This window comes from Gavia stellata, chromosome 11, assembly GCF_030936135.1.
Source record: "Gavia stellata isolate bGavSte3 chromosome 11, bGavSte3.hap2, whole genome shotgun sequence".
Lineage (NCBI taxonomy): Eukaryota > Metazoa > Chordata > Aves > Gaviiformes > Gaviidae > Gavia > Gavia stellata.
Genome location: NC_082604.1, coordinates 4,098,764 through 4,111,811, shown reverse-complemented (window position 1 = coordinate 4,111,811; position 13,048 = coordinate 4,098,764). Strand labels below are relative to the sequence as shown.

Genomic DNA, 13,048 nt, shown 5'->3' with positions numbered 1-13,048 from the left:
TGCTTGACGTAAGACAGAGCAGTATTTCACTACTACTGATCCTCTGTGCGAATGGCAAAGCCTTAAGTAAGTGGTGACTGCTGTTGGAGAACAAAGGGCTGCAGTTGAAGGGCGTTTCTGTGACAGGTGATAGCACAGATTATTTTTAAAGTAAGCCAGACTTTGGAATCAAGATTAGTGAGACTGCTCAAGAAGACTGAATGGATTGCTGGATGCTTCTTTTTTGGGTGCTTTATACAACACTGCGATGGGCGGTGCAGAGCCTTTGCAGCAGGGGTTGATACTGCTGTGACTTCATTTTGTAGAGTTGAAAGCCATGTAAACTTTTTTTCCTATTGTTTTGCTTTGGTATTCAGGTGGCTCAAATGTGGGTTGCTCTGTAGCCCGCTACTGACTCTATCAAGGTTTATTTTACCAGTGGTAAAAAGAAGAGGTTTCTGTCTCTGTATTGTTGTGGGGGGGTTAACACTGCTACTTCTTTGTCCCTGGTGCTACAGAAGGACAGCAGAGCAACATTTTGTACTTCTGCTGCTTTACCTCTTCCTCTGAAAACGTTTTTGTCTGCTGAGCTTGCCTGCAAGAAGAGGACTCTTCTCCTTGCGTGGATAACCAGCAGTTGGGCTTTCGGTAAGAAAGCTGCCTTCATTCCAGAGGTGCACAGCCCATTTGCTGTAACATGTGTTCTGTAATTCTCTGAATTCTTTGAGGTAGGGATCGTGGTGTTGGCTGACTGGGAGGTGCTTACTACCACTGGCATCTGCTGGCACTGGCAATGGAGAGAGAGAACGTAAGTACGTGGAGGTCATGTTTTAAATGTGCACCTGTGTGACCGAAGGGGACTGACAATAAAATAAAGCAGTGTGGTGGGACGTGAACTTGAAGCAAAAACTAAAGGAAGATGCTGTATGGAGCCTACTAAAGGAATTCTGCTTGTAAAACTACTTACTTCACCCGTTCTTACGAGGTATGCTTATGCCAGCAACTGACCTTAGGTGTTTTTAGCATGCTGAGTTTCAAGGGTTTGGTTGTTGTGTGTTGGCGTGTGTGTCGTCCCTGTTCCCGCCCTGCCCCCCCCCATCTTTAGTTAAGAACTTATTGAAAGACAGGGAATTCCTTACTGCCATATTGGCAGGTACAACTATGTGAAAAATAAGTGAACGGTGTAGTGCTATTCATGCCCAGGTTCCATTTGGCCCTGAAGGGCTCTGGGTTAGGATAGCCTTTTTGCCTGCTCCCCACCACCGCCCCCGGCCCTGTGCAGGCCTAAAATGGTTTCTTGCTGTCAAAAGTAATCATCGTAGCTCAGCATCATGTGTTCTCTGGCAAACGAAAAGGTCCCATTTCTTGTGGAATGGTAATAATGGACTTTTATAAGGCTTTGAGCAAAGCTGAGGAAGTGAGTGTCAGTGGGTTTTCTGTTTTTTTAATTAATAGTGAATTGTAAGAAAGGTCATAAAACCTAAAATGTCTTTTGACATGGGTCACAAAGCCCACCTATTAATTGTAGCAGAAAGAAGCACCAGAGAAATGTGATTCTACAAGGGCAATGTAGGTACTCAAAGGGGATAATTAGTTGGGGGCTGTCACTCTGGCCCACAGTTATTTTATTTCACTTGCATTTTTGGCATTAAGCACTTACTTATTTTGAGTATGTGACACTTCTTACGATGTGTAGGGCTATCAGCCTCTTGGAGGGATGGCTACGTGCACACCATCAATCTTCCTTTTGGGTTAGGATGACAGAAAAGAAGTTGTTTCTTGCTGTGGTGTGTTTGTTTTCATCCCACCCCACCACCTATGTTGACAAGTATTTCACATCTGAATTACTGGTTTTCATCAAATACTAGGAGAGGTAAATTGCGTGTCTTGAGAATAAAGAAAAAGGGGTTTCTTTCTTAGAAAAGTGTGAAAAAAGAATGGTTCTGTTATTTGCTACTTCTGCAGCTGTATGGTAGTTCCACTTCTGTGGTACTCTGCCCAGAGTGGGATGGGGGGGGGGGGTGGCAGCACAAAGCCCATCTTCATGCTTTTCCTCACCAGCCACTGGAGTGGGGCTGCCCCCAAAGGTGCAGGAGAGTGTTTCCTCACACTCCCACAGCCCCCTCAGTCATAATTTATTTCTTTCAGAATTCTACCGTATAATCCTTTTGTGTTTCTCCAGCTGCAGCTGGGTGGATGCCCTCTCAGCCTGTTTAGTGCAGTTTATAATGCATGATTCCATGCAGACATTGTTTTTGTATCAGAAAACATTTGTATTTCAGTAAACTGAAATGAACATGAGGTAACAGTTGTGCTCGATGAAAAACGTCACAGGTCCCTAACAACAACTGTGTTCAGCACAGTGTTTCGTAACTAGAGGACAGACAATACCAGAAATGCACTTCCTTTCCTAAACAATTCACACAGACTATTTGCCTGTTTTTGTGATATGGGTGTAGGCTTGAGAAATGGAAAGCTTTTTCTTTCTCTAAAAAAAAACCCCTTTCTGATAGGAATTTATGCGAAGGAAAGTTACAGTTGTCTCTTTTTGTTATTTGCAGAATAGGTCTTTATTATACACAAGTATTTTACTCAGTAATAACTTGAATGAACAATTTAACCATTTATGGTAAATAGAGACTCAAAATTTCTTTGAAGATAATCTTGATTTTACCCCATTAAGGACAGGAACTGCACAGTGCCTTAGTCTGAAACACTCTGTAATAACAGAATTGTCCCTGTTTTTAAAGATGGTGTTAAGAAAAGTTAATGGAAAAGTTTGCCGAATCTGCTACACTTTCAACAATCTCCTTAATCCACGGGACATAGTTGGATACTCTCGTATATACACCGTATTTTCCTTTCTCAGCACAGCCCTCACCCCAGCTGACAATCCCTAAGAGAAACCAAGTGTTGTGGTAAGACACTGTGAAAGGGCCACCGCTGTCCCCTTTACAGGCATCTGCGACTTCGGTGGTGTAACCTGCGCAGAACATGTTGTCAGTAATGAGTCTGTCTGTTGAGCGCTGACAGGTTTCCAAGTTTACAATGGGCAGCCGGACTTTCATGAGGAAGCGCAGAGTGGAGCCTCTCTCATGAGTGGCACCCCATCCACTTACCATCCCTATTCTTCCTTCTTCAGACAGCAGGGCGGCAAGGTTAGGGCTTGGGAGGCAGATGGGAATTGCGTACTCATTAAAAATAACGTCACTGCTCAAGTACAACAAGGCGATGTCACTGTTGTAGTGATTGGAATCATAATGTGGATGTGTCCAGCTCCGTTCCACATTGATCTTCTGCTCTTTGAATTCTCTTTGGTATTTGTCAAAGTCTCCTGTAGTCATGACAAGTTAAAATGTTAAGCAAACTGTAAACAGCCTGTAGGGTATGCTCATGGGGGAACAGGAAGGGCAGTGAATTAATGCTTTGACATTCCGTCCCAAGGAGGCGCAGACCAAAACAAATCATGCTTGGTACCAGTAATTTCTTACACTGCACATGTGATCCTGCAACTCAAGCTTACTGGTTTGCCCTTTTAGGGCAAGACAAAGTTGTTGACTGGATGAATAGATACTTACAGAGATTATGACTCCCAGGGTAGGGGTTTTACCATAAAAGCTTTTTAGTAAGCACTGTATTTTGACCAGTTTGTCTAAGCTTCCATAGGCCTTCCTGCTCCCCCCCCTCAGGAACACAACATAAGCATTAAGATGCAGCCGTGGCTAAGGCTGAAGAATTGTTTCCTGTCAGTTACGCAGTGCTGTATTCTATCTGCTCCTCTTGCATGTCTCATTTCTGGGGGTTTCAAACACAAGATTGTGTTTATGGCAGCATTCTGGCTGCTGTAACGGGTGCTGTAGTGCATTACAAGGCAGAGGGGCTTTCTCCTCTGAGGCAGTGACAGGCACCGAGAAGCCAGCTGCACAGCAGGAAACTAATCTTAAGGCTGATTAATTAAAAAACAGAAGTGATTTGAGATCAGACCATCACCTACAGGAATCCTTCTTCCTTCTGAGGTGTACCCTGAGATGTGCTCAGTCTCCATGTACAATGAGTTTACCAAAATGGGTAAAAGAAAAAAGATCAATCTGTGCCTTATGCACCCCGGTTCTCCATGAAAAACAAAAGGGACCAGTTGGAGCCCCTTTGCACTTCACTGCTGCCAAGAACATGAAGCGTTCTGTAAATCCGCATCAGTTTGGATGTGTGTCTGTTTCTCAACCATCTCTTACTGTGTTCATGTACAATGCAAAGCACATTTTAAGTAAGAGATTACCCCTGCATTTATATGACACACAAATTGTACTCACCTATGGTAACGTGGTGTGGTCTGACGAGATCAAGGCAGTGAGCAGCAGTGACCACCCAGCGGCTGCTGATTAAACTCCCTCCGCAGAAACCAATATCTTTACTATTCCGGATCAAAACCTGTATGAAGGAAAGATGAGGAAGGACATGTCACCAGGGCTGCGTTAGGTACTTACGCACGCTGTCAGGCTCTCTCTTCTCGGTTGCAGGCTCTGTATCTTGAAAATAACACTTCTGGCAATAATGACTACAGTGCACCAAGCAAAGATTATGTTAAAAGAGTAGTAACATGAAATAGTATTAAAATGATTGCACACCAGGACAATGGAACAGACTACTATGATGACCTAAGCTTGACAAACAGCATCAGAGCTATGGTGACTGCCATTCTTCTAAGGAAACAAGTATGACTGAGTTGAAGCCCTGATGTGGCTTCAAATGTTTTGGGGGTGGGGGAGAACAGTAACACAAGGTGTAGTTCATTGGTACTCCAGTTAAAAAAGAAGAGGGAGAGCAGTGTTTGCATGAACAAGAGATAGAAAAGCATCATCCACTTTCCCAGCTGTCAAGTGAAAGTGCAAGTAAGAGTGGAGATTCAGAAACTTTGTTATATTGGTAATAAAATTTGGAACGCTTTACAGCGTAAAAAGTAAGTGGAGCAGTAAAACCACACTGCTCAGTGATAGATGTTTGTCTTGTCTATTCAGAATTATAAGCTCCATTACTGCCTCAGCATCTCTTCAGTTAAACCCCTCCCTGAACCTGTTATTTCATCTGTTAAACTAAGGGAAAAGCTTAAATTTTGGTACTCAGCAGTTTCAGTGAACTTACTTACTTAATAATCAAATAGTGGAAAAAAGGTGCGACACAGTCTGGCCTCCTACCTTGGGCTAGTTCCTGGAGTCATGTTTTACATAAGTCATTTTGACTTAAGTCTATGTACTACTGTTGCTTTTACTTTTGTTCAGTAGTGCTAGAACAAAACATTGAAAAGTCACAAAGAAACATTACCTGAAAATGCTGGCTTTTAGGTTATGAAGAACTAGAAGGGAAAAGGTTTGCAAAACCCTTTAAAAAAAAATTTATATATATAAAAAATAGAAAATTCAATTACAAATTGCCTGATGTAATGAAAATTTAAAACTTCCTTGATAGTAACACTTCATTTGAAGAAGAAACTGTATAGGTTAGGCAGCATTCAGACTACATTCCCTTCTTGTACCCCAAAATAATTTCTCACTTGATGAAAAGGAAAGCAGCTGGTGTGTAAGATGGCAGAAACCCATACAATTTCCCATTTCACCTTGCAATGACTGCATGGTCCACGCAGGTTCCGCCTACTATTTTTCCATGTGTAAAATACCTCCTGCTGTGTGGAATGGGAAAAATATTTTTTGTTTGACAGCGATAAAACATACTGACAGTACCCTGAAGTTTGGTTTTTTTTTTAGATCGGTCCGTTAACTTTCTGTGCACAAGCCCATAAACAATAAAAATACACTGATGAAACAGAGAGAATATAAATAAGTGAAAAGTAGTAACAAATAAGGACATGCCCAAAGGACAAGCCTAAAACCAAGTCTAAAAAAACCAAAACAACGTAGTGGAAATAAACACTTCAGGATGGTTCCCCTACTTGCCACATGCCACTCGCCTTCTTCACATTTGAGCCCTCTCTGTTTTATCTCCCTTACCATAGCAAGTATGAAAATCTCAGCATTCTAATGAAGGATCTCACCAGGTCATGGAAAAATACCACCAGCCATTCCAAAAGGCATCAGAAGCACAGCTTTTCACCAAGGACATTTAGAAACAAAGACCCTGAATAACAAAGCAGGAGAAGATCTGATTGATGTAGTTAAGAGAGAAAGTATTAAGTTGAGCTCACAAAAGCACATATATGTAGGATGGGGGGAAAGAATAATAAATAAGGCAACTAAGATACGCATCAGCAAAAAGACCTGCAGAAGTTTGAGAAATACATGTGGTTTTACAGCCTTTATACTGGCTTGATGAACTCTGCTCCAGAGGGACCCAGTGATGATCAAGTAAGAAAGCACTCAGGTGTGGTATTTATGGCCAGACTGGAAGAAAAGTATTACCTGCCAGGGGCAATGTCCACGATGACACAAAGTTCCTCCCGTTATCCTGGAGCCATTGTGTGCTAATGCAGAGCTGATGTTCATCTGGACAAACTGAGGCGTGTCTGAAGCATTTCCCCAGTCACTGCTCTGATTAAGCCCATCATGCACGGTTTGACTGGCCTCTGTTGCGTTCTGGCCAGCGCTCTCCCCTGTTTGGTTTTGCCCAACAGCATTTTCCTCCATTTCGTTCTGCCTGGCAGCAGGCGCTGTGCTCTCATTCTGCCACGCAGGGCCCTGGGTCGGGGGAGCTGTGCCTCTCCCGGGCTTGCCAGGCCTGCTGGTCCCCTCCACCGCCGCCCCGTGCTCAGGGACACCCGCCTCCTGGCCAGCAGCACCATTCCCCAGTGGATTCTGGGTGACAGAGTCCACCAGTGTCTTGTTCCAGCTGGAAGCATCTCCTGTCACCTCAGTTTGTCCAGCGTCGCCCTCCACACGCATGCTCTGTCCAAAGGCATCTTTTAAGGTCTCATTTTCCCCAACAGCACTTTGCTCCAGCTCCGTCTGCCTAACTGTGCCCTCTGCGCTCTCATTCCACCTGGCCACATCATCCCTGCGCTCGCTCAGTCCCCTCGGGAACCTTTTGTGCTCCAGCCGCTCTTCTGCCAGGGCCTGCCGGGCTTTAATCAGGCCACATGGAAATGGTGCTGGAGGGAGGAAAGGCAGAAATAAAGATTTGATTTGAGGGTCAACCTCCTACACAAAAGCAGCACTTTTCCTGTACAAGAAGGGGATTCAACCCTTCAGTAAGAGCCCAGGAACAACTCTGACATCTTGGTATCAAACTCCACTTTCGCCACCCAGCCCCACCATCATCTGACCAAGGTGTGTAGCGCTAATTACTGAGAAACAGCACACGGCTGTGCCTTTTCTGAACCACAGCCATCAGCCACGGCTGCCTACTCCAGGAGCAGTCTGCCGAGGGCTCTCTTCGGGACAGAAACCAAGCCCAGCACTCCCCTTGTGACAGGACACCTTAACACAAAGTTTTAAAGCCCCTTGTCACTTCCCCTCGCTGCCCAATGCTGCGGTTTGGCTTCATAACTCTGTTACGCTGATGTAAGTCTGTGCTGCTGTTAGAAGGACCAGACCCACCCCAGACTGTACCGCTGCTCCTTTACCCAGTACATGCTCATGGGAGCACTGGATTAGAGACGCACCTGATTGAGACGAACCTTAACATTTAAAACAAACAAACAAACCAACATAAATAATACAGATCTTTGCCATACACTAAGTAAAAGCAAGCTCGAATAGCTACAGCGTGTGTAGCTCTTCTGCAACTAGTGAAGAGGAAAGGACGGTGTCTGCTCTTTACCTGAAGTAACCCCGAGCTGCCCATGCCTTACCTGCTTGCACACATCTCTTCCCGTCCTCATGCAGGCTGTAATCCTTTGCGCAGGAACACACCACATGAAAGGCGCTGCTGCTGTCCCTGCAGTACTGCCAGCACCCACCGTTCTTATACCAGCATTCGAACTTTTCTGTGATGGAAACACACGGACATTCGCTTGGCTATTGCTACGCATGGGTGCCTGAGCCCTGCACAGCTTCTAGCACTAGTATTATATGAAAGAAAGTAGGAAAAAAATCCACTGAAATCTCACAGGGAAACAGAAGGAACTACCTCTTAGAGTTCTGGAAAATCCCGCTGATTTGTAGCAAACCAAACACATTGCCTTGTGTCTACTGTTGTTCGCCTGTTTCTACCATTTTCTTATTTGCCAGCTTTGTCTTGAGGCCACAGCTGGGCTCTAGGCCTTTCTGCCTGTAAAGCAGGGGCAAGAAAATGCCTGGAAGAGTAAACACTTCTAAATGCATCCATTTTTGATCCATCTGCACATCTTATCTTTTATATCACAACAGATTTAAAGTACCAGGCATTTTGGTGGGGGCCAAGGTTGCAAGAAATTGACTGAGTTTTTTATACATTGTTACATTAAAAAAAAAAAAAATCATGTTGAATTGCTTCACTGTAAAAAGAAAAGGTCGACAAAAGCACTTGGGGGGAACAAAAAAATTACTTATGATTCATAGTTTCCACATCAGTTTGGCTTTTGCTGTAATTTCATGCCTCAGTTATTTGCAAACTGGATGCAGTATTTCAGAGGACCAAAAATCTGGTAAGAGGTAGGCAACTTTTCTACTTCATTTTTCATCATTCATATATTACAACATAAACACATTTTTTTTCAGGTTTACAAATTAGCTTTGGCTGATTTGATTGATGCATTTACTCAATAAAATTATAAAAAGAGTAGGGTTTCATGATCTCCAGTGCAGGCATCTATGGCAGAAGTTACTAGACTTGTTATCACTCTAATGTGATAAACAGAGGTAATTCCCTATCCTTCCTTGGGGGAAGGCGGGAGATGGCCACGTGCCTTCCTCAGGGCTTGCACAGATGAGTGAAGAGCCCAGAACTACAGCTGCTGTATGACAGGAGGCGGTGCTGCCCTCTCCTTCCACACAGCAGAGCCAGAAGCAGCTACAGCCGCTGTGACAACATGATTCCCTTCCTAGGGTGGCAGTGCCCCAACACTGTCATCTAAGAAAACACTGTTCTAATGTCTGGATCTTAAACAACCGACCAGTTCTGTATCAGACAAAGTCACCACTGATAACCTCAGTGAGAAGCCTGTGCAAAGGTTCAGATCAAGTATCCAAGGAGCCAATTCCAGCCTTAATCCTTCCTTCACAATGAACGTCAGTGTGTCTGTTCCTGTACTCACCTTTTTCACAGTTCTCTCCTCCAAATTTTGGGGGGCATATGCAAAAGTAATTGTAGCGTCTTACTTTGCAGACTCCACCATTGTTACAGGGATTTGTACTACAGGGATTTAAACCTAAGAGGAAGAAACAAGGCATAGTGTAATTCCAGGAATTAAGAGAAGCCTGGCTTTAAACTGCCACATAATTCTTTGTACCCAGAAGGGACACAAGAAATAGATTTTTAAAAAAATTCCTTTTTTACCTACCTTTGTAATTGAACCAAAACTCCATCTGCAAGAAGAAATTACAAATGAAGAAAATAGTCAACAAGTGGCCATATTGGTTACTGAAGATATAATTTAGAAAACGTTTTAGGGTGCATGTAAATAACATTTTTATTAGAACCATAAAATGCATTCTCAGAGCAGATCTCCTGATCATCACGATGCAGCTCACTTTCGTTTGCAGCAGAGACCAGCCACAGAGTGCATAAACTGGGTCGTATTAGAATGAAAATTAAACCAAATGCTTGGATCCGTAAATGCTCCAGCCAGTGAAAGGTCTGTGGCACCAGCCTGGGAGTTTGAAGTGACACCCCCTTCCCACAAAACGTGTCAATGCAAGGTCCTCAGCACCAACTGCCTCACTCTGAAGAGCCATTTCTACTGCACCGCACTACCTGCTAAGGAAGATGTCACCTAAGCAACTGGGGCTACATACAAGAGAAATTAGGCACCTCTATTTAAAATTGCAGTTCGAACTCCTGCTTTGGCAGAAGGTCGCTGGCAGAACGCCCGCAGCCCTGCTTCCCAGCTGGACACTATCGGGCCCTGGGAATGAGGCGCCCCTCCTCTGTATTTGGAGCGGTCTGATCGAGCAAGTGGCCTCTGAAAATGTCAGAATCACGATGCTGGATCGAGGCTCTCACAGAAATAGGCTTTGGATACTTTTAAGGAATTGTGTTTAACATTTACGCAACGAACTGAGCACTCACTTAGAAAGCGAGATCTCACAGCTGCCCTGAGTGACCCATCCTGACTACCAAGCTGCAGAATCCATAGGCACAGGCCGGTCAGAGCCACGCCAGGCGGCTTGGGAAGGATTACCTACAGCTCACTGTTAACTTTCCTCTCTTTTTCCTAAAGTAAAGTTTCTCACCGTTTTCTCCTGAGAATGGAAGATCTCCTTAGCCTCCTCAAATGAACACTTTTCCTCGTTGCATTCTCTCTCCAAGTTCCCTGGACGAATCTCTTCTAGAAAATAGTTAGCACGTTTATGGACTTTCAGCACCTCATGTGCTTCGTCTTTTCTCATGAACACTAGAAAAACAAAATTGAAGAGTTAATGATATTGGAAGGCCACAAACCATCATCGTGACAGTAACATGCTTTCAGCCGGGTAAACAACATAAAGAAGGAGGGGGATCTATGTAAATAGCCCAAAGGAAAATAAAATTAGTCTGTGTTCCAACAAAAGACACTAGTAGTTTAAGCTTTCTTTTAGTGGATGACAAGACCCACTACTGAGACTTGCAGATTAGTGCAGAAATAATTTTTTATTCCACAAAAATAAAGCTGCTTCTTTGGAGGCTGGTTATATTTTTCTGCCTGATTCACAATGATTACTAGTTGCCTGGCTGTGTGTGCATGTGGAAATAAAGCTGAAAGGAGAGGTTTGGTTTGTATTTGGTGTCAGCTTTGTTAGACATTCAGACATTCAGACCCAGTGCTTTCCAGGTAGCTACTGTGGCCACAACAGGACAGATACCGCTTCTTCATTAAAAGAAATATATAAAGCGTATGTTTTGTGCTTATATGTGGTTCATCTCAGCTTCGCTTGACTAAGCTATCTGCCCTCCTACCACAATGTCTTAAGGGCTATTACTGCCAATAAATTAAGGCAGGAGTGGCCAGAAGAGGGAACATGGCAGTAAGATCCTCCCCACATTCCCCCTGATGCTCCATGGCAAGTCTTTGCTATGACACCTCTAGCTGAAGCACAGTGCTCCCAGGATTTTCCAGCCAGGATGCTCTGAAGGAAAACGAGGGCTCCCTCGGCCCTTGTGGATGTATCGATACCACGTGCCATCTCAAGCACCTCCGGACACTTATGTGCGCCAACTGAATTGAGCCCTGAGTCGCTATTTAGAGCAGATGGAGGTTTTCACCTTTTTGTTCAATCTCCAGACGTGTGGCTCTATATCCATACCCCACCCATCTGATTCTGAAAAACTGCTGCTAAGAAGTGTTTTAAGAAGCAAGCTCACTTTGTAATCCTGACAAAGCCTACTAAAATTCATACAGCAGTTCATTTAACAGTAGTCTGTTTTCCTAGTCATGGTTTAGTGTCCTAGACAAGTCAAAACCCTCTGACAAAGAACTCAGTTTTGGAGACGGACCATAAAGACACACGTTTCTTTGCAGTTGCAGGATTGGTATCTGTAGCAATGACTGAAATTCTAGAATAGTATTAAATTGCTTCATTTCTAGGCAATTAGAAAGAGCCGACAAAACCTCTCAGCTGAGAAAAGCTTTGGACAGACCCTGCTGTCTGGTAATGGAAAAAACGTCTTTCACTTACGTCACTGAAATTGCCCTTCACCACCCCTTGAGTTGTGGGGTCATCTTTAAAGGATTCACCTATTGTAAGTACCATCATATAGAGGTTATGTCTGTTGTCAAGCCTTCTGGTTTGCAGATACCAGTTCTACTTCTGCTCTTCCTCCTCTGCAAGGACAGCCATAATGGTTCATGAGATCCTGTGCATTCTCACGCCTGTTCTAAAGCTCTCTGAAGCCATTTCCAAACCTTGTGTGGTTGTTGTAGTAAAATCAACATAAGGTCCCAGAACACACGTGAAAGTGCCTAATTTTATCTTCCCAAATTTGAAAGCATCGCCATGCAAAAATAATTCAGATTTTGGGTTCAACATCTCAAGGAGAATACTTTTCAACAGGATAGTGGTCTAAGTAAGAAGTTAAGAAAGGCTGATTTCCTTTGGAAATATATATGAATATTTCTTTTTCTCTTGTGCATTTCAGGAAGTGCTTCTTCAACCCATAGGACTTTGTGTTCAGAAAAGGAGTGTAGTTTCAGTTCAAATGCCAAGATTGTCACAATAAGACAATTAAGATAAAAACGTAATTCAGAAGCACCTACCTGAATATGAAAACGGACAGCTGCTGTTGATGGAGCACATCAGTAGGAGAAACATCACAAGTGAGGAACTGCTCTCCATTTTAGTGAGAATTCAGAATATGCCGACTTCCTGCTGATTTCCTTCAGAGGGAAAAGAAGAACAAAACTGGTATATTGTCACAAAAACAAGGGTGAATTAGCCTGCAAAAAAGATGAAGAAATAGAAGCAAGAGGACAAACGAAGGGAGAAAGAAAGCAAATTCTACCGAGTTCATTTTAATCTGATGTCCATTGTTTCTCCAAGTCACTCCGATGCTGCACACCACCATAGGAATCCCAACAGTTCCCAAGGTGACATGCAGAGATTGACCTAGCCCAGAATGTGGTGCAGGGGCTGATCCAAAGCCCACAGAAGTAATAAAAACACCACGATGAACGGGGGAGGAAAGGATCAGGCCCAAATTGAGCAGAAGCCAGTTCCAGCGACAGCCTTGTTTAAACTGCGAAGGATCCAGGCCGAGGTCTGAGCTGCACTCTTCAGCCAGCAGTTGCTCCTGAGGACAACTGCTGTGTCATTACTGATGGTCTTGTCAAGCAAGACCGTATGTGCAAACCCCATGAGGAAACCATCCACCACATACCTGCTACTAGAATTTACAAGAGAGAAGTTTGTATTTCTTCACATTACTTTCCCAGGCTAAATAACTTACCAGGATTCAATAGCACATACCTCTTTGCTATCTGTGTCATTTTCCAGAAACACAGGATCCA

General features: G+C 43.7%; 1 protein-coding gene across 1 annotated transcript; it reads right to left on the bottom strand.

The window, feature by feature from the left end:
* Positions 1 to 2,691: 2,691 nt before the first annotated feature.
* On the bottom strand, positions 2,692 to 12,393 carry LOC104261740 (coagulation factor IX). Its single transcript, XM_059822406.1, has 9 exons — positions 12,299 to 12,393; positions 10,299 to 10,459; positions 9,407 to 9,431; positions 9,161 to 9,274; positions 7,778 to 7,912; positions 7,045 to 7,075; positions 6,390 to 7,008; positions 4,290 to 4,407; positions 2,692 to 3,313 (listed from the first exon to the last, which is right to left on the bottom strand). The coding sequence occupies exons 1-9, from the start codon at positions 12,375 to 12,377 to the stop codon at positions 2,736 to 2,738; spliced, it is 1,860 nt and encodes a 619-aa protein (XP_059678389.1). The 5' UTR covers positions 12,378 to 12,393; the 3' UTR covers positions 2,692 to 2,735.
* Positions 12,394 to 13,048: the final 655 nt, after the last annotated feature.

Excerpts from the sequence above, each read along its gene's own strand:
- LOC104261740 (XM_059822406.1), bottom strand. The coding sequence starts at position 12,377 with ATGGAGAGCAGTTCCTCACTTGTGATGTTTCTCCTACTGATGTGCTCC. Across the intron at positions 9,275-9,406 it reads GTTTTGGTTCAATTACAAAG|GTTTAAATCCCTGTAGTACA; the intron begins GTAGGTAAAAAA and ends TCTTCCTCTTAG. Across the intron at positions 7,076-7,777 it reads GAAGAGATGTGTGCAAGCAG|CACCATTTCCATGTGGCCTG; the intron begins GTAAGGCATGGG and ends TCCTCCCTCCAG.